Source organism: Molothrus aeneus, chromosome 4 (genome assembly GCF_037042795.1).
Source record: "Molothrus aeneus isolate 106 chromosome 4, BPBGC_Maene_1.0, whole genome shotgun sequence".
Taxonomy (NCBI): domain Eukaryota; kingdom Metazoa; phylum Chordata; class Aves; order Passeriformes; family Icteridae; genus Molothrus; species Molothrus aeneus.
This window is the reverse complement of record NC_089649.1, coordinates 15,005,023-15,026,958: the sequence shown is the minus strand read 5'-3', so window position 1 is coordinate 15,026,958 and position 21,936 is coordinate 15,005,023. Positions and strand designations below refer to the sequence as shown.

At 41.1% G+C, this 21,936-nt stretch overlaps 1 protein-coding gene across 4 annotated transcripts in view; it reads right to left on the bottom strand.

The window, feature by feature from the left end:
- NR3C2 (nuclear receptor subfamily 3 group C member 2) overlaps window positions 1-21,936 on the bottom strand; it is a 190,447-nt gene that overhangs the window by 10,736 nt on the left and 157,775 nt on the right. For all 4 annotated transcript variants that reach the window (XM_066547970.1, XM_066547972.1, XM_066547971.1 and 1 more), the window contains 4 exons: window positions 21,034-21,372; window positions 20,481-20,625; window positions 4,928-5,058; window positions 1,189-1,346 (listed from right to left, as the gene is read on the bottom strand). In XM_066547970.1, coding sequence (XP_066404067.1) covers window positions 1,189-1,346; window positions 4,928-5,058; window positions 20,481-20,625; window positions 21,034-21,372 — 773 coding nt within the window. The remainder of the gene's footprint in view (window positions 1-1,188; window positions 1,347-4,927; window positions 5,059-20,480; window positions 20,626-21,033; window positions 21,373-21,936) is intronic.

Here is a 21,936-nt window from a genome sequence, read left to right as displayed (position 1 = left end):
TGAACAACAGAACAATATTTGAAAAATAATTTCATATGTACATTCTGTAAACAGACCTGAGGCCCTTACACTGATATGACCTGAAGTGCACCGTACTGTACCGTCTCACAAAATGAAATTTAAGTCAAGTACAAAGACGTGCATTTGTATGCAGGCTCTGAAAGCAAATGCTGTAGCTTCTTCATGCAGCAAAGATCCTTCCCTAACCCCATCCCAGCCAAGATGGAGTAGGGCAGTTTTCTCTTTTGCTGCAGTCTGCCAGATTTTACTGGGAGGGTGATGAGCATGCTGGGAGCCCTCATCTCCTGTACCCAAACACAGCTAAAGGTCACTCTCACTGTCCCCAGGAGTCTCCCATCACTTGCTGCACCATGGCACAGCTTTGGAGGGGATGGGTGCCAGCCTTGCTGACCCAGGCAATGGCCTGGTCCCCGGGGAACTCTCAGGGGGCACTAGGAAAACCCTCAGCTTGAGGAAACCTTACCAGTTGGGTCACTTGTTTCCTCTGTGGAGCCTGAAGGCTCCCTCAGAGCAAGTTAAAGAAGATTCAGCCCTGCTGCTGCAGAGATAAATTTTGCACTTACCATTATGCTGGCTAGAACCAGGTCACTCCCAGTTAAACAGCTCAACATTATGGACACCCCTTCTGGAATCTACCACACCTACCACAAGCACTCTGTCACTCTGGGCAGAGGCATCAGCAGCCCAGGTGCTTTGAGACCAAACTTTTAGTTTCTTATGTCATTCATCACATCTCACACCTGAGACATGTAAAACACCTTGTGCTGGAATAAGGCAGGGTGGCAGAAATAACCCAACAAGGAATCTTCCACTTGAAAAGTTCAAATAAAGCTTCAAACACCCAGGATGGCTTCAAGGACTCAGTGCATCTTTTAAAGTCATCATGATTACAAACCCAGCTGTAAAAGATCACCAAATGAATTCTGTGTTTATTGGCACGTCAGGCACGTTGGATGTGTAACACACTAACCCTGAACCTTTCACCTTTATGACTTCTACTTTCTTATTTTAACTTCATAAGTTCATCTAACTTCCCTCAGATGTCCCTTTAAAAGCAAGGTTTATTTTTGTCTCCCTGTCAGTTAACACAATTAAAGACTATTTGTTTACCTTAAAGGAGAGATTTTTTGGTTAACTTTTCTGTGCTCCCTGAGGAGTTATACTTACATCATGCATGGAGTCAAGAAGTTTAGTCAGTTGGTAGAATCTCTGCCAGCTTTGCCCAGAGTTACTTGGACATTTAGTTACCATCTTCTTTAGTTCTTTAATGTAATTTGCCCTCATTTCTTCAAATGCAGCTTGGCTTTTGAGACCATCCTTGGGAACTGTCATTGAAAAGACAGTCTTAAATTAGTATTAACTGCATTGCTTATTCTTTTGATGTGCATACTTAAACAGTTACAGCAGTCAGCGGGTGAAGGAATGAAACCTTTAAGCAAAGTCCGTAACTTTACAGACATTGCTGAGGGATCAACAACACCACACAGATTCTCAAGCGATTCAGGCATCCTCTCCGGATGTGTGATTGCAGGAGCTGTGGCAGAGGACAAGATAACATCTCAGAAATGCAACACATGCTAGCCTCATGTCCAAACTGCTTTCAATACAATCCAACCACATAAAAACCAAGCAGATGGATCAAGGGTATTTTGTTAGAAGCTGAAAATGTGATTTATCATTCTTGAATGATTCCCCACACTTGGCAGAGGAGGAGAAGGTACAGAATCACAGCTGTTATCTGCAGAAATGCTAGACCAAGTGACACATTTTTATGCCATCAAGTAAGATCTAAAATTTCTTTGAATGTTAGCAAACATCTGCATAGCATCTAGAACAAAACAGAGCCATTTTTCTGCACAGAACAGAAGTCTGTTTTCCAAACAGGCATCCTGACCCAGTGCTTGACCATGACAGACACTTGCAAGCATTTCTAGTGTCCTGTTGAAGTTTCCATCTGCCAGACAGAGATAGAATCATGATCATGGAATCATCATTTTATAAATGGGTCAGAAGTACAGTTTTCTGATACTTTTTGCTGTGACCAATATCAGCAGGGCTGATTACAAAAGCAAATACCCTGTTTCTTAAAGGACTGCAAACACTCCTGCAGGTTCTGCCCCAAACAGGAATGGCTTATTAGGATCAGATCCCTATGAAAACTCCAAAGGGGTTATTAACAACATTACTTAAAATATTCTGAGGTTTAATATCCAAATTCATGAACACTGCTTAACCATCAAATGTGTTTTTTCCCCATATCTCTTAGGCATAGTCCACAGAAGGAAAATAAAATATGATCTGTATATGAGTGACTTTATTTCCTAAGTAAGTCAGAAAACTATGTCAGATTAAGCTAAATAGGAAGTTACCTACTAAAAAGAGAAAGGAACAAAAGGTGATCTTCCAATTCAGCTTACCCTGACTTAACCTCTTGACAGAAACTGTCTTGTTCATACACTTCCTTCTCTTCTAAATCCTCTCAACTGCCCTTTATCCCACTGAAATCACATCAGAAGCATGAAGCAACTGCCCTAAATGGCTCCAGAGTAGAAGCTTTAAGAAAAAGCATCAGTATCTACAAGAACAATTTAGCAATGGGGAACAAGGAGGAGCTGTACTACCAAGGGCTTGAGGCCACCAAGTGCTGGAAAGGGGCACAAGGAAGAATCTTTAGAAAAAGCCTAGAGGTTACACACCAGCCTGCCTGCAGCTAGGTAAATATTATATATTTATATTACTCAGTCACAATATAAATATCATATGTTCATTTAATTTTCAAATTCTAGATGCAAACTCTCTCAGTCAGCTGACAGATAAAAGAAACTGTCTGGAACAAATCTACAAATTCAGTTCAAGGTGAATGAACACAGAGGCACCAATCAAGATAAGTAAAGCCATCAGAGCATGCTGTGGCCCTCACACAAAATGCACAGGCTTTACAGTTCCTTTAATATGTACAGTGCTTACAGGCTGTTAGAGTCACTCTTTGTCTACTACTATGTATTTTACTGTTCTGTCTGAAAATTATTATACTATCACCCCAGCCAGATTATTAAGGAAGAAAGAAAGACCACAAATAAAGAGAACTCAAGCAAAACATGAAATTCTGGAGGTTTGCCCAGTGTTTCTGATTTTACTTATTAAATGCAGCAATACTGTTGGCAAGCTCCCAAAATCTATGGTCTGTGGAAAGCAAGAAAACAACTGAGTTGTAATGTGTGGTTTCTTCCACATGTAAATGGAGTGAAACTTCCTTGATGTGGTCGCCATGAAAGTTTCAGAATAACTTGTACTCTATTCATCACGTGATTCAATAAAAGAATTTAAATGAAAACAAACCTGGAGCTTTCTGTCATAAGACTGTACCAAGGTGCAAGCACTCAAAACCAGGTTTGCTGCCCTTCACTTGACACTTTCTGGGTTTTATCACCACCTCCATTTCCATTTTGCTTTCCTTTTTCTCTCTCTCTAATGTAAATATCCTGACTCCCCAAAACAAACTATTTTTAGCAGGTTTTCTGGTGACCATGGTGTGTGTTTGAAAGGGACCCAGCTCACTGAAGTTAATTGGCCAGACTGATCTCACCTAACAGATTCTTGCAATAACTTATTAGTTTACGCTCTCGAGAGGCTAGAATAATAAATACCTAGCTTAAAGACATTTTGCTGCATTTTTAGAATGCCTTCAGGTTATTTTTCTAAAGATTCTTCCCCTATAAGGCTGATTAAAATGCTGCAGTGGCAGATCTCCAATCCAGACACTCTCTCAAGAACATTTTGGGATCCAAACCCTCCCTGAGCACATTGCTTCTGGAAACAGGAGGAGTGACAACCTTCAAAAAAAAAGCCACTTAACCCCTCAGGCAAGCCTGGAGCACAGCCCCTCCCCAGTGTTCCAGGTTCACTGGCTGACCATCTCCAGCCCTTGGTGGAGTGGGACCTGGGTCAGACTCTGCAGGCCAGGACACAAAGGGATCCCCAAAAAGTGATGTCTCTCCCAATCCCAGCAAGCTGGAACAACTTCAGTTGGAAGAGGGAAGGGAGGGAGATGGCTGAGCCCAAAAATCTCACAGCCCCAGGAGGTTTCTGTTAGAGGATCCAAATGCCCTCCAGCTCTGACAGGAACTGCAGCCCCATGTCCCCCCTCAAAGGAAGGTACTTTACCCACAGACCTGGCTTGCCATGGTGTCACTGAGCTGTTCCCCACAAAAAGGAGCAAGATTCCACAGAATAACATTTGCTTACAGGTTTACAGGCTGTTACTGATGGAAAAGTAATGTACAAACTGCCTGTGTATTTATACAATTGCACTGGGACAGGAGGTTTTCAGTATTTTCAGCAAGATAAGATCAAGAGATCTGCTAATTACTACATAGTGCTGTAACAAGCACCAAAATATAATTTTGTGTCTTAAAACTCAAAGCATGATGGCTCAAGAGAAAAAAGGAAGCGTGCACTGTCATTTATTAAACTTTTAGAAGCCTGTGGAAGGGCTTTGCATTCTCAAGTCACTTGGCATTACAAGATCACCTGCTCTGCAGTACAGGCAATGCACATCTTTTGATCCTGAAGGTCACGTTGAGTCAGCCAAACCCTGGTGGCTTTGAATGTTTAGCAAGGATTTTCCCTCAGTCCCCACAGCTGTGGCACTTGCCTGGCATGTCTGAGGTCCCCCTATGGAGAGGGGGCCAAAGTCCTGTGCCTGGCCACTCCTGTCCCTCCAGTGCACATGACACGCTCCAATTGCAAGGACGCTTCCCGCGCTAACTGCAGATAAACCCAGGCTTATTCCTGCGGCCCAGCTGGAAACAGTTTGGCTCTTTTGCCAAGTTGGTTAAAATCACTGCATCTCTTTGTGAGCTGGAATATTTTCTAGCATTCCTATATAAGCACGGACCCAACTCACCTGTGCTTAGGAGCAGCAGCACTTTCATGATGGTGTACTCCTCAAAGCTGAGCTGCAGGCGCACGAACTGCAGGCTGATCTGGTGCATGCCCTGGCACAGCTCGAACATCGCCGACTGGCGCATCCGCTCCCTGCGGAGACAGGGGAACAACATCCAGGGCATCAATACACACCAGGGAGAGCACAACCTGCGGGGGCATCACCCGGGCGCCACCCTGCTCCTACGCCGCCTGCAGGAATGGCTGAGCTCACCTCGCTACCCGGCAGACCACGGAAAAGGAACAGCAACGAAATCATTTGAGTTTTGTCACTGATGGGATTAGTGAAGTGGCAAAAGCATTTTAAAACGTCAGTGTTTGCTCAGCTCTGCCCTGGCTGATGGAAGCGTGCCTGCTGAAGAGGTCAGAGCTGGTGCAGCAGGGGAACGAACCTACACCCACTGAATGCATGCTCTAGGTGATACACTCCCCCATCAAGTGACATCTCCTGTTCAAACATTGAAATATTCAAAAAACATGTGTTTTTTTCCCAAACTAGTAATCTAAAACGATCTGGAATAAAGGAATATATGAAAAAAATGAACTCGTTCATTAACACAGACTTCTGCCTGTTAAATCGCAAAATAATTAGAATACATTACTTGTATCTTTACATGTACTTTCATAAATTTAACTTAAGACCTTGTCTCTCTTCTCTGAGGTAATCCTAGGCTAACCTATCCTGCTCAAGTTTCAGGCAGAATTAGTTAGAATTTTGCTAAATTTCTGAAGCTGCCATCTCAAATCACAACAGCTACAGAAAAGAGTCACTGAGAGTTGCCTGTCTCAGCAGAAACTGTGATATATATATATGTGTGTGTGTGTGTATGCAGGTATGGAGACAAGGCCCTAAAATTATTCCATGTCCACTACTCCTCTTTTTTTCAGTTGCTCAAAACCAATTGTCTGTATTTCTTCTAACAAATTTTTGTATAACTGGGGAATTGGATGAAGTTCAGCTCATTATTTTAACCAAGCAAATGCTTTTTCAGATATACAAATTGGCTGGTGAAAGAGAAGAATCATACTGTGTGCAAACAAAGACTGACATAATCTTCCTGGTGTTTTATTGCACTGCTGCCAGAGCAATTTCATTTTCCTCTTTAATACTAATAAAGCGGACTCCCCATTGTTAGATGGGCTCTGCACTTTTCCCCTACTCCACCCTCTTTTCTTGAGACTAAGAACTTCCAGCTTCTTTTTTTTTTTTAAATTACATTTAATAGCAGGAGTAATGCCATACATATCTGTTTTTATTATGCATCATGGACTGCTCCCAGGAGGCTCTGAGGGATACACACTGAACTCCAAAGGCAAATGATTAATAAAGGACATTTGTATTTTAAATTCTACATTTTGAAGTGTATCTCAGCTGGCCAGAGACAGCAGCACTCCAAGTAAGAGCCATCTATGACATCCATCATTTTTTGCAGGACACCAAGGTTTGTTCCTGTTCCTCCAGACTGAGAATATAAAAGCCACTGCCACCATCCCTGTGTTTGACCTCTACAGAGAGAAGTGACAGATTTTTCATCAGATACCACAAGCCACACAGCAAGAAAATAAAACATGATGTTTTGTCTCAGGTTTCTTATGCCTTTATTTGTTTGGGTTTTTTTTGGAGGCAAAACAGTCTGTGTGAGTTAACTGTAAAAGAGTTGATTCAAAAACTCGATCTTTTATGTTGCATTGCACTTTTTCTGACATCCAAATTTTTCTGCCTTTTGTTCTTCTTTGTACTTGTTTTGCTTATATGTGATTGCCTAAAAATATAAGAATTTCAGTTACAGTCAGGATTTTTTTGGTTAGTTATTTCTTTCTGTCTTTTAAATATTCATGTTTTTATCTACTTACAAATATTGATCTCTAGGCTTACCCTCAAGAAAAACCTGATGATATTGTTTGTAGCAAGATAAAATGATGCACAGCATGAGTTAGTAGGTGATTTGTTTAATATACAGCAAACACATTATTTGAAATCAGTTTGCCACCTGAAAAATCAATTAAGTTGATTTATTACTAATTTACAAAATATTACCAACTAACAATTATGTTAGTTAATTCATGACTCTGTTTAATGAAAGATAAGCATTTTGTGGGAGTTTACGGTAGTCCACTTTGTATTTGGTTTTCAACCCCACACTGTGTGGAATAAGAGGGTACAGAGCTTTTGAAAAATTCAGATGCTGACATCACAGATATCCAATACCTCGAGAGCAGCAACAAAATAAAGCAATAGAAATATGATAAAAGTGAAGAGGTGCAGAGAAATTAAGGCATGTCAGTATAACATGAGCAAAGTTATTTTTTTCCTCACCAAGCACATCAGCTAAGAATAAATGCCATCAAGTCATCACAAATGCCTTTACCATCACAAGAAAAATTAAAAAGAAAAAAAAAGGAGGGATAAAAAAAAGGCAAATCCCATCCAACCAAATCCAGCCCAATGTCTGACACAGTTCCTGTACCTCTCAACATGAAAAACGGGAGATATGAAGATCAGGAATATAAGGGCACGCATCTTTATGGGCACATTCAAGAAGGTAAGTACATTTAAGTAACAAAAAGCGTGGAGCCAAAGCTCTGAATCCACTGTTTGGATATGCATTCAGAAGTGGTGTCATTAGCTCAGTTCAGCTTAATCCTCCTTCATAATAATGCGCTTTAAACTTTACACCTTAAGTTAATCCATCTTAAGTTCCCCAAGTGTCTCCTTAGAGGCTTAAAGTAATGCCCAGCTCACATTTTGTCTGACCTTTCCTGCAGCCCTGTGGATGGGCAGGGAGTCCAGCCATTCCCACTGCTGCCACCAGCCATTCCCACTGCTGCCACCAGCCATTCCCACCATTACCAGCCATTCCCACTGTTATCAGCCATTCCCACTGCTGCCACCAGCCATTCCCACCATTACCAGCCATTCCCACTGCTGCCACCAGCCATTCCCACTGTTATCAGCCATTCCCACTGCTGCCACCAGCCATTCCCACTGTTATCAGCCATTCCCACCACTGCCACCAGCCATTCCCACCATTACCAGCCATTCCCACTGCTGCCACCAGCCATTCCCACTGCTGCTACCAGCCATTCCCACTGCTGCCACCAGCCATTCCCACTGTTATCAGCCATTCCCACTGCTGCCACCAGCCATTCCCACTGTTATCAGCCATTCCCACCACTGCCACCAGCCTGTTTCCACTGCTCTGCCCAATTGCCACTGGAGCCACCCAGCCACAACAGGTATGTAGGATTTGACCAGTCCCCCCAGGAGAGCAGGGATGGTTTGAGGAAACCATTTAAGACAAGACATCCTAAATACCAAACCAGCCATATATCTCATAATACCCTTATATGATCTCCACAGAAACCAGGCAGCCACATCAAAACCTGTGAAACTACAGGCAGGCAGAAGAGAAACAGCTTGTTATGAATAAGTAACTCATCATTTATGAAGTCATCATGAAGCCCAGTATCGTAAATCTCCTCGCTGAGGATGGAAACTGCAACTCAACTGACCGTAACCAAAAAGAGGAACCCACACAGCAAGAAATATTCACTGACAGACGAAACTCAGCCCCAAACTAAACCTGATACCAGGTTTTATTGACTTTCTCATGGGTACTATTCAAAGCTGCAGCACAAGGCATCTTCCCAAATTAGACAGAGAAGTGAATAAAGGTGGGTGTGTTGAGGTTTCATCAGGATTTAAATGACTTGCTGATAATCCCAAGAAAAGATTGGCCAAGGCATCCCCTTTCACAGCACCTTAGAGGAACAAAAATGCACCTGAGTTAGTCCCTGCAGCCCAAAAAATACTTAGGAAAAGACCAATAAATATTTGTAGCAAAACTCTGATGTCAAAGATAGTTTTTGTGTCTTCTGATTTCACACTTTTTACCACTGTAAGAACCATTTCAAATTTTATAACCAAGAGCCTTTCCCTTGCTAGACTAAAACCTGTATCCATTTGAAGGTTGCCCACCAATAAAATTTATTTTAGGCACCTTCAGAAAGCACTTTTCACTGTAACAAAACCAAAACAAACAACCAATCAAACAAATGCAGCCCAACAAGAAAACCTGCCAAAGGCCTGAAAGTCAAAACCTGTTTAGAAGCCTCCAAAACCAAGGCATGCTTTCCCTCATGCCAAAAGAAGTCAGTTTGAACTTGACAGAGAGAGGAGTAAAAACATCACCAGACACCTTGAGGGCAAGGCAGAGCTACTGAGAATAAAGAGGGGAAAGACTAGGACATGGGATTACAGAAACCCCCGCTCAGTGGCTCCAACCCTCTAATCATAAAAAGCCCTTGGCCTGAATTGTTTTACCTGCCTTAGGTAAAATAGGCATTCTGACTGGAAAAAGTTTTGAGGTTCTTGGAGAAAGAAAAAATAAACATATTGTTGTCACAACACTTTTCTGTCTCTTGAGGGAGTATTCTACTCCAACAGTGGGGACAGAATGCCACTACCTGAATAAATTCTTCCATGCACAGGGGCAGGAAACACTGAGCATCCCTCTGCTCAATGGACTGCACCCAGACACCTGTGTCCCATCTTGAAGCCATTAAAAGTGCCACTGATGTCACCCATACTGGAGCAGCCTCATTAAGTTAACACACTGATCAAAATCCAAGCCAAAATGCAAGCAGGACTCAGGCAAAATTCAATTATGACATTTCATTCAGTACTTATTTTTTATTCAGCACTTTCTAATCTCTGCTTAGTCTGCAAGCCACAGCAGAAAGATACAAAACCTCTCCCCTTCAACACTTTGCCTTCGACTCCTAAAGCAAAGCTTTAGAGTCATCTCCTTCCAAGGAGGCAAAATTGCCTATTACTTTGCACCAATTTGGGCACTGCCAAACCCAGGACAAAATAGTGACTGGACCCAGGACCACCAGTGTGACCACTGATAATCAGAAAAGGAAGATAGTTTCACATTAAAACAGATCTACAGACATTAAGCTGCTATTTTTTGGCCTTTAGCCACTCAGGCAATTGGCAATTTTTAAATTCAACTTGGCAATTTTAAACTGAACTTATAGAAGTCAAGTCTGAAAATTAGTTTTCTCACAAGAAAATCATCGTGGTGACCCTAGAGAATACCATCCCGGATAAGCAATACTAAGGAATTTAGAGCTGCTTTAAAAGTTCCAGCCAAGTGTCCTCCTGTTATATGCCTATCAACGAAGGAATTGGCAACAGCCCATGGATAATGATTGCAAAAGGAGAGTTTCAGCTCTCAATCACTAGCAGAGAACTTGTGATAAAATCCAACTTAATAATCACCCAGTTATGTAACCCTAAAATCCCAAGCACATCAATAGCAAAAAACCCCAAGTATATGCTGGTATTAACAGTTAATTATGCACTTAGGAGAATGCTGATACCAAATACTCTCTTTTGGTTTGCGTTTGCATTTCAAAAGAGACAAATCACAGTTTAAAATGAGAAAATACATAATTATGCCTTTACCAAAATGCTTTTTCAATAACACATTCAATAAGTGATGATAATGTACACATGGCAATAAATACCCCATTTCAAAGTTCATCAGAGAAAGGTACTGAGAGCCAGAAAAGGTGCCCATTAGGTATTGTTTTATACATCCATTCTGCCAGGGCTCATTGTCACTTGCAGTGGTACATCAACAAAATTACTGCTATATTCCACATGCAGCAGCAATTCTCCTTTTATGCCAACAATGCCTCAAAAATTAAGACTTTGCTCATGCTGTCACGCAAAGCCTGGCATTTTCTGGAAGTCGACTGAGGCACGTCTTCCTCTGATGCCAGTTTAGAAAAACGACTTCCTAATTTTTCTTTTGCTCATATTTAACTCTAGAGGGGAAGTAGCAGAAGCAAGCACTGTGCATGTGAGAGGCATTTGGAGATGCCAGCAAACAGCTCATTGTGTGCAGGAAGATTAAAGCAGCACCACATTCAGATACAATTGCAAGGAACAAACATCTAAGACATTGACAGAAGCGAGAAGAAACCCTCCCAAAATGCTTGTAGATGTCCCAAAATCATGCTGAGACAATACCAGGACAGCATAATTATGGTTTATGCTAAATGTAAAGTCATTGGACAAGTCTTCGTACTAAAGTCGTAAAAACTAATGCTCAAATTCTTTTGAACCCATCACAAGCTGGAAATCTGCCAGAACCATCCACTAGGCCAAGTGATGAGCAAGATGAAAATGAAGCATTTGAGAAAGATCAAGAAAGTTAAATAAAATCTTTGCATCAGTGCTCTCTGTAGAGGAACCCAGTAAGGGCTCTCCCTTTTCAGTAAGCAAGTGTGAGAAATAGTTTCAGATTCAAGTGCAAGTGGAAGAGGGTTTAGAAGGAAAAAAAAATACAGTAAAATGAATAGTAATAAATCACCAAGACCAGATGGCATCCATCCACGAGCTGTAAAGCAACTTAAATACGGAATTGCTGAACTACTAACTGTGCTGTGCAGCTTATTGCTTAAATTGCCCTTATAAAAGTCGTGGAAGGCGACAAACGTGACTGATTTCTTAAAATGGGTCTGAGGGTGGGAAGGGAGCACTGGAGATCAGAGGCTAGTGAGCTCCAATTCTATATCGAGCAAAACCATTGAAAGAGGAGTATGAATTGATAAATAAACATGTTGTAAGGGAAGAAACTCAGCACAACTCTGGTGGAGAGAGGTCATGTCTCATGAATCTGAGAGGGCACTCTGGCGATAGCACGAGGACGCTCTGGTGGATCCAGGCAATGTCTGCACGATGGAAATGCTTTGCACGTGCCAGGTCTAGCTGTGTCCCACAGCCATATGGGCTGAGACCTAAGCAAACACCAACCCTCTCCTCCTCCTCCTCCTCCTCTCCCCTGCCCTGGTTTCCACACAAAGGAAACTGGGGCATGCAGCTTGGGTATGGGCTCAAATAAATTCTGTCAGTGTGCCAGTGTAGGTAATTACTGGTCTAGGACCTGCACACTGCCTTGCATCAGGAGGTATGGAAAGATGCAATCATGGCAGGGTTGGATTTTAAAGCTATTAAAAAGATCTCCTGGAAGCTCTTAAAGAGAGCTTGGGGATAAGGAGGTTGTCTCTTTGTGGATTATTAGCAGCTTAAAAATAAGAGACCAAGGGTCATAACAAATGGACATCTCTCACAAGTAACGGAGGTTACCAGGGAAGTCTCACAGAGCTGGGGCCTGGGCTTGGAACTGTGCTCATACATCATATGAGAGAAGTCAGACCTCTGGAGGTGACTGAGCTGGCTGATGGCTCCAGACGATGAAACCAAGAGCTGCCTGTGAAAGACTGCTGAAAAATCCTGCAAGTCTGTGGGGCTGGCTGACAAAATGGAAGGTGGAAGTCACTGACTGGACAATGCAGACAGTATAATCATCTCCCACCATACATACAAAATAACAAACATCACACAATAAAGAGTCCTAGGTGTAACTTGGGACAGGTTTTTTGGGCTTCTGCCTTTTCAAAATGCCTTTCATCAAAAAAAAAGCAAAGATGTGAGAGAAGAGTTGAGAGCAAGACAGAAATTGTAATTTTGGTGCTGCATCCACTGTGCTCTAAATCTAGCGTGTTGGTCTGGTCTCCTCCCAAAATTAATACAAAGCATGAGAGGAGGAGCTGAGGATGGCCAGGGACAGCAGACAACTAGCAGATATATACAAGGGGAGATCAAACTGACTCACTGATTCTTCAGCTCACAGAAGAAACAACGGGAAGACTTGATGGAGATCTAAGTGATAAATGGCATGCATGGGATGAGAAGGATTATATCCACCATTACTGCAAATACTGGAATAAAGTGGCACTCCATTAAATTATCAGCCACCTGCTTTAGAAACACCTCCAACAAACAAATATGCATAATGAAATTGCAGATGCAACTGCCTGGGAACATTTTAGATATCAAGATTATAAATGTATTCAAAGAGGTAACAGGCAAATTCACAGAGAAAGACACAGAAGAGTTATTAGGCACAACTGTCCAAATGCAATCTCACATCCAAAAAGTACCTAAGTAATTGCTAGAATGGGCAAATGAAGAAGTCCCTTGTCCTGATCTTAAACTTTCTCTGGCCAATTTAAAGGGCGACAAACTCTGCTAGAGGGACAATTCCTGATATTTCCCCATTCTCACAGATCTCCATAAATCTACATATCTCCTGTTTTCCTTTAAAGCTTCACAGTTTGAAGCAAAACACTTCAGAAATTTAAGAAGTGTTTAGAGATAGAGGCATTGAAAGGCAGAGCCTTTAGAAATTTATGCAAAGAAACCGAATCTATTGCTTTGTCCAACCAATAACCTGCTTACAAAGAAGTGAAGCCCAAAATAAAGACTGGGAAAATCTAGCTGAAGCATGTTACATCTATTATGTACAGGTATGATAGCAGCTTTCCAAAATTTCTCTTTTTTTGTCTGCACTACTGTTGGGTGGGTATGTAACAAAATCCCTTTATGTACTCCTCTGGATGGGAACTGAGCCACACTTTATGAAAAAGTAAATAGTAGTAACAATGTATATAAAAAATTTACTGATGAAGATATTCACTTTTCATTGCAATGACACTTTGCATAATTTCAGTATTCCTCACTAAAATACATGCAAGCAAAAACCATGCAGGGAGGATCACCAAGGAGTGCTTGCTGACCTTTTAACAAGACCAGTGACTGCACAAACAATTTATCAGCAAATTTGAACACTGACAACTCTTACCAACTCTGGTTGTGGCAATAATAATTGAAAATGAGGGATTTGGAGGCTGCCTGATGACAGAGATTACAAAAATGAACCTAAATTTAGAAACTACAAGGATTAGGAGATTGCAAGGGAAGACAAAAGGGTTAACAGCCATCACCCTGCCAAACATAAAAGCAAAAAAGTAATCATTTAAACAATGAATGAAGTTTCTTATTGGCTTTATCACCATTCACAGATGATCTAACTAATTATCCCCACCAAGCCTTGAGGTATATGAGGTTAAATAAATAAATTTAAAATAAAGGTGATTTTAAATATTCAGCTTATTTTATTACATTTATCTTCCTGCTGTTACCATAGAAATCAGAACACCAGGAAGACTTACAGGCTTCAGCACTGAAGGGGCAAAGAGAAGCTGCTGCATCCCTGCACTGCCTTACACAACACCAAATCCTAATGGTCCCAGCTTCCACTGGCACATTATGAGGGAGTTTAGGAATGTAATGAAAATGTTATTTACTAAGAAAATGTACATAATTATTAAATGAAGATTTTTTTTAATACAATCTTAGCTGTTTCACTTGAGCTACATAGTAATCCTTAATTTAATTTTACGGCTTTCCTCAATGTTACAAAATCCTCTGCCCATCCACATCCCGTGATCCCGTGACAGTGCTAGCACAGAAACTTCCTAGAAATCCCCTTGTACTGCTGTTTTTCCTGCTCCTCTCTACCTCATTTGCTCTACCTCAACTGTCTCATTTGAAAGTTGTATTCTTTGTTGTTCATCTATTGCCAGCATCAACATCGGTCTCCTTCTAAATTTAAAAACTTCACGCTTGGGGCAATTACCAAAGGCATAGCATGGGAGGTGCTTGCAGTACTCTCTTTTTATTTTACTGGGAGCAAAATCTTGTGCTTTAAAGGATCTGTTTATATCAATTTGTAGTAAACTTTGTTAATTACATACATAGTACATATTTTAAAAAAATTAAAAATAAATATATATCCATCACTACATTCTGCTCTTAATATTTTGTACAAAATATTAAGTAAAGTGCAGCCTCTACTGAAATGTTTTTACTGTAAGGACTGAGCTGCATATGATCTAATATAATAATTTCAGAGATGGAAAAATGACATAACTGATCCAAATGGTTGTGAAAGCTGGCTCTGGTTTTAAACTCAGTTTTTCAATAATTTTTGGTACCTTAATTGTACCTTTGGTTCAATAATTTTTGGTACCTTATACAATGCCTAGTGCTGGTTTTCATTAGGCAAACCCTCAAGCCCTTGACTAGGGTAAAAAACCAACAACAGCATCAAGTGCAATGGCCAGGAAATTCAGAACCTGCACACTTCTGCACCTGTGATTTATTCTTTCTGCTGCAGATGACAAACTGAGAAAAATCAAAGGAGCAAGAAAACACACAGCACATTAGTCATGCAGTGCATTTGCAAAATACTGTTGAAATATTGATGCTGTACTTTAACAAACTAAAGTGTCTCCACAAAGTGTGTCTCAGCATCACTGAACTCTCTCAGTATCCCACATCACTGCTATTTTGCAGCCAGGTAAAGCTGGAATGGTAAATAAGATAATTTGGGTAGATTTGATAAAAATAGGAAATTATTTTGAAATTTCAGTCTTTTCAAGAAGTAGCTGCAGATTCAGAAATCTACAGAGAGGCAATGTTAAACCTAAAATCAAAAAATAAATTGAGACCTGTGGGGGAATTCCAGGGTTGAGTTGTCCCTCTGGGGCTTTTATGCCAGCACAAACCAATATCTAGAGGAGGAGCACAGCCTGAGTTTTAATATTCATCATCAATGCCATCAACTGTGTTTTGCCTTAAGGAGAAATAAGAAGCCACCATGCATCTTCCTTAGGGGAAGGAATGGATAAGCAGTACAGCTTGCCATGAGGGATGCAGTTCTGGCTTCCAGCTGGGAGGAGGAGATGTGCTGGGAGCACGAGCCATGGCCCCAAAGGCAGCCCGTGTCCCACCGCTCCCACTGGTTTCCCACGTTGTGTGAGCAAGGATCCCTGCCATTCCATGTCTTGGCTCCTGCTGGGTTTCTGTTGGCAGTGCTGAACTTGTAAATGCTTTTTATTCCTTCCTGAGCCTCTGAAAGTTTGCCAGCCAATGCCCTGACTTAATGTATGGGTGGAAGCAGATACCTGGGATGTTGTCACCAGTAGCCGGCGGACAGCAACTGCCTGAGCCCGTTAAAACCTGAGCAAAAAGGAGCATCCCTTGCCTTTCTCTGGAATTCAGGCATCTGACTTCTGCACTGCAAAGACAGAAAAACTCCTGCTTTTGAAAGGCTGGGCTCATTTCTTGAAGACATGAACTGTCACGCCACCTCTTTTCAAAAACGTTGAGGACTTTTCCCTCAAAAGGGCACAGCCAGGGAAAGAGTCATGGTAGCCTTTAGTTCTATGAGTAATTTATCCAGTAAGGGAAAAAGCAATGGAAGTTGCAACTAACTGCCCTACCTTCCAGAACCATGCCTTAGAAATCCTGTTTAAGTCTGCTCCCTGTAGTAAAGTGTATTTTGCAGAGTTTCAGCCAGAATCCCTGTAAATAAGCTGGTGTTACAAACCATGGGGTTTTGTACATCCCTCGCTTTGTTCTTGCACCCATTCCAGCCAGCACTACTTTGTTTTCTGCTTTCAGTTGTGTATAATTTTACCCATTTAATGCTCTGGACTTAGATTATCCACACATGTGCCTGCCTCAGGTTTAATTAGATTAGAAAATTTTAGCTAGAGTCTTTGGTTCAATCTTAAAAAGAAATTTTCTCCCTCTCTTGAGTTAAATAAACTTTTTTTTTGTGTTTTTCTTTTCTTTCAGGATTTCTGTTACTTTTGCAGAAGGAATCTGAAAAGTCTCAGAGCTTAGGGTTTGCATTAGGGACAGTCTTTTCCCATGTCTTAAGAAAATCTTCTCCATTAATATCTCTGTTCTCCCAAATCCCTAGATCCACTCAAGGTAAGGTTTCCTCAGTGACAACAAATGAAGAAAAACCTCCTAGAGTCTCTCACTACATAATCCTTACATCTCATCCAACCTGATCAAAGGAGTCACATGGGAAAAATATTATGGGATAGTATAACTTAAGGGTTTTGTTAAGGATACAGTTTTTAAAGCATGCACCTAAAGGGCTTAAACTGTGATTTTGCAGACCACCTTAATTTTGGAATTTTGCAACTTCTTGAATTTCACTTTGCACAGCCTACAAGCATAACTACACTTTTTGAATGTTATGCCATATGCAGCAGTCATTCTTTAAGAGTGTTTACCCTCAATACAAGTTATGTGGTGCCACGTGTATCACAGTCTTCTAAAGATTTACTGTGGATTAAAACCAAAGCTGTATCTACAGAATATTAGTTTTGATCACAGCTACTACGATACAAAAGAAATGGATGAAAAAACTGCACATGCCATAACTTAAACAAACACAACACAAAGCACCCTATTTTATGCCTCTTTTTAGGCTGTTTTTTAGGCATTTCTGTGACAGGCTGAGCAGCCATTTCCTTATCCCTCAGTTAAAATCTTTGTGTTCAGTTAAGCCCAATTAAATCAACGGAATATATGCTTGAACCATAAAGACAAACAGTACACTTAATTAGATAGGTAGCATGACTAAATGAAGGCAGACAAATATTTCCAGCCTTCCACAAGCCTACAGGAAATCAAACCACATATGAGTAGGGAGGCATTTTGCACTGTATTTATACAATCAAAACTACATTTAACAGCTATTAACAATACAGATCCTCATTTGTTATTGGCCTTGTTTACAGGCCTTCAGAACAAGAAAGAAAACAAGATCATATATCATGGCCCTCCAGAAACATTACAACTTCCTTTTATTCACAGTAGTTAAGAGTAAACGGAAAATTCATTTAACGTAAAACAAAGCCACATAATTCCACTAATGCCAACCTCTACTTTCACTCATTTTCATTGAAGAAAATGCTGAACCCTCTGGGGCACCAAGGGTCTGGTCAAGGACATTGCTTATTTTTTCTTGTAGAGAAACAGGAAATGACCTCTCCAGACACAATATGAAAAAATACCAAGAAAATCTTGGCCAGGTGATAACAGAAATGAAACTCCCTCAAACCACTAAAAGGAAAGGCATTGTAAAGCATCCCCTTTCATTCTGCATCAATTTATAAATGTCCTAAAATGCCAAGGGCAGTAAAAAACGCAGAAAGTTTCACCAAGTAAACCTCAAGGAGGTCTAATAAACTCCATGGCACAGAAACAAAGGCCAGTGTTTATAATTACAAAGCACATTTCCAAGTTCAAGGTACTCAAAAAGTAAAGGTAAGATCAGCCTTCAGGAATTTCAGAGCAAAGTTTCAAAGCATTTCATGAACAGGAATATGTATTGTATTTTGTATTACAGAAATGGTTTCTACACTGAACTGCATTGTACAATTCCAGTACGTAATCTCTGGCCTTACCTCAAAACTGGGAAAAGCACTGCATCTCTTAACTTAGAATCACAAAACAGTAGCTTGGGAGGGACCTCTGGAGGTCTCAAGTCCAACCCCCTGTTCTCTGCAGAGCTAATTTTGACATTGGAGCAGGCTACTTGGGGCTTTGCCCAGTGAAGGCTTGGACATTATCTGGGACAGAGACTCCAAGGTCTCTCTGGGCACCTGCTCGGCTGATTCACCATCTCCTTAGGAAATGTCTTCTGCTGCTGACCAGGAGGCACTGTCTTGTTCCAAGCTTGGGATCACAAACTCTCATTCTTCCCCTGAACACCTCCATGAAAAGCCACACTTCATCTTTTCTACCACTCATTAGGAAGCTGAAGGGTGCAATTAAATCCACATTGCACCATCAGGTCCCTCACTGTCCCAGTCAGCCCTGACCACCTCGGCCATCCTCCACTGGCTCTCTGCCAGCTTCTCAACAACATTACTTTGCCAGAGAGCCCTAAACTCAGACTCCAAATGCAGCCTCAACCACCATTTTGAGTGGCAATGTGAGAGACTGGGAACAAATGCCTGCCGTGATACCCAGGGAGTATGAAACACAAGCAAAGTGTGTGTGAAAGAAAACCCTTCACGTTCCAGAGATGTGTCCATCACTGTTTCAAAGTGAACACCAAATGTCCTACTCTTTCACCTCAAATATCCTGCTCTTTCACCTCCAGGGAAATTTCTGCCCTGATTAACTACTTCAAAAGGCCCTGTACCCCTCTTACATCTCCTGGAAAATTTTTTTTCTCTACTTATAAGCAATTGCCTTCTCTCTGCAATGAGTATATTGCCAAACACACAGGAGGCCAGACCACTATCTCAATTACATATCTGGTTTGGGATGTTTTAATTTTGCACTCTTTTTTGCAACTGGATCCCTACCTCAACCTCAATATAATTCTACAGGCACCTATCTTCAAGGCTTGCAGCATAAAACTCTCAATTGATCTCAAATTCTCGAAGTTGCTTCTAGCTGCAGTAGAACAAGAGCAAGCAATGCACACACTTTTATTTGCAAGCAGGATTGATTTCTCTGTCCAATAAATTCTGACCCCCTGACTGACTTTCTTGAGATGAGGGAAAGCTGCTTTTGTGTTTCAACTGTTAGTCTACATTCCCCCAAGAGACCTAAACTCTTCAAAGTTCACATTTTCACTTACCTCTAGCTACAAATACCTTTTCTTCTTCTCCTGTGACAATTCTCTAATGTTCAAGTCATAATGGAAGTACTTTCAACGTGGAAAATGGCTGACACTACATTTTCGGCCACATGAAGTAAATCACCAGTTCCCCCTCTTAAAAAAAAACCCAAACCAAACAATCCTTGTTTGATACTGCTCACTGCTTTGGGACCCATCTCATACTCATTAATTATTTAGGGATTCCTAAATCAAAGACAGACTATTAAGATAGACAGCGACAAAGCGTCTTTTCCAAGAAAAAGATTTCAAAATGCATCAGGAGATTAAGTGATAAGTTATTTTTTTTTAAATTCTATTCCTGTTTTGTGGGTTCCCCCCCCCCCCCCCAAGTGAACCCATATCCTATTGATTATGTCTCCTTTTTACCTCTAAAAAAACCCCCTCAGCTTTCTGGGATAAGCAAATGATGCAAGCCCCCATTTGACTGCCTGTGCATTCACTTAGATTTTTGACTTTACTGTCTTGTAATAAACACTAGGAGAATGGAGCAGAAATTAAATTATAGTCATCAAAAGCAAAGCACTAAACACACACAAACATAAAATATGAAGGAACACATACTCAGACAGAATGGTTGATCCTTCTTTTTGTCTGAATGCATCATAAAAGAAGTTATGTTTCATTACTGAAAAAACATTTTGGCTTCTTTCACGGTCGCAAAGAAGGGTAATTAAGACTGTCAAGAAAACACATTGAACAGCTGTATATTGTTAACAAAAGCACCATTATATGACTGCTCTGAAAAACCCCAGTAATTTAAACATTCACATTTCCTAGAAGTTGGATATTTTTCCAAGCTCCAGTAGATACCAAAAAATGTTCTTTTCTATAAATTGTGGTTGTGTATCAGTCACATTTCAAACCAGTGGGATGGTCCCAGTTTGAGAACACATCCCCATACATAAGGAGAAGTGGACAGCAGTAATCAAAGCTTTGGCAATTGAAATGTGAGTCACTGAAAAAAATTAAAACTTCAGCTGCTTTTTAAGCCACAATTAGCTGAAATTTTCTTAGACTGCGAGTATGCCTGAAAAACCAAATAAAGACAGCAATCCTTCCAGCCTACACTGAAAAGGGCCATTAAGAAATACTTACTCATCGAAGATCAGGTCTGGAGCAAAATAGAGGAACTGGCTGTTTGTATGTTTGTACGACCTCCAACTCAAGGCAAACGATGACAGACACATCCATGAATACTGAATTAAAGTAATTTGGTCCTCGAGAGGCAAGTTTCTAAATCCTAGAGATCAAACCAGAAAATACCCATGAACTACAAGGGCTGGTCAAACCATCACCAAACACATAGCTTAGTACTTTTCCAGTATTCACTAACAAGAGCAACACTCCCAATTCAGAAAAAATAAAACCGCAATTTTTCATTCCAGTGACAAAACATGTTTTCTTCTTAAGAGGCTATTACTGAAAATGAAAGCTTTTTAAACATCAATCACAGACATTTGAAACAAACTTTACATAAAATAAGAAAAAAACCCAACTATCTTCTCTCAGAGGTTCATGTCTCACACCCCCCAGTTGCCGGTTTTCTCAACACAGTCCATGGATTAAAGATGCAATTTGCCAAGCAAATATTTCTCTGAACTAAAAGAAACAGTGAAGTGACATCTCAGCAGATGACTCATGGTCCTACCTGGAAGTATCTTCGCCCACTTCACCACCTGAATCATCTGCTTGCCAGCCAGGCGGTTTAGGGTGGAGAGCAGGTACTCCGCCGTGTCCGGCTTCGAGCTGTCGTATCCTGCGTACACGATCTCCGGCTCAATGCTTTCAAGGATCTTAACAGGAGAGGGAGTAAGTGCTGGTGAGATAGCAGACATGTGGGGGACAAGTGCAGTGTTGACAGAGGGCTCGGTCACGGGCGCGATGTACGTCGTCCCTTCCTCGGGGCTCTGCGGGGGCGGCTGCTGCCGCTGCTGGGGCTGCTCCTCGTGCATCCCTTTCAATTTCCCCAACTTTTTGGACTTCCGGGCTGTGAATGTGAGCAATGAGAAAGCCAAGTCAGTACAGAAAGCCAGCAAAACCCTGGGCTTCTGGGCTTTATACAGGAAATGAAAGCCAAAATATAATCTCAAAGCCCTTCAGTGAAACAGGCACAGGACCTTAAGAAATACCTCACTGCTGGCAGCATCGTCACACTGGAAAAAAGAACAAAAGACACCTCTAAGCTCATTTTCACTGCTTTACTGGATGTTTTTATACATGACAGAATGTCCAGTATCTGCCTCCATACAGACATGCATAAAACATCCTAGTTACTGTGGTCAGTGCCAACTAAACATTTCAGACCTGTAATCACTTATCACCTACAAGGCTGCAATTCATGATCTGCATTGCATTGGTCATCAAAAGAAGTCTGCACAATATTAGCAGACCCAGAGCCCTCCTAAGCTTTTGCCTCAACTTGAACTGCAGTCAATTAATTTTGAACAGCTCAACTTAGTCAAGTCCCCTTTCCTTTTGCTGCTTTGATATGTCTGTAACAGCTTTACCCATTTCTCTTGAATATTTAAAGCTTAAATATTTATCTACTTAA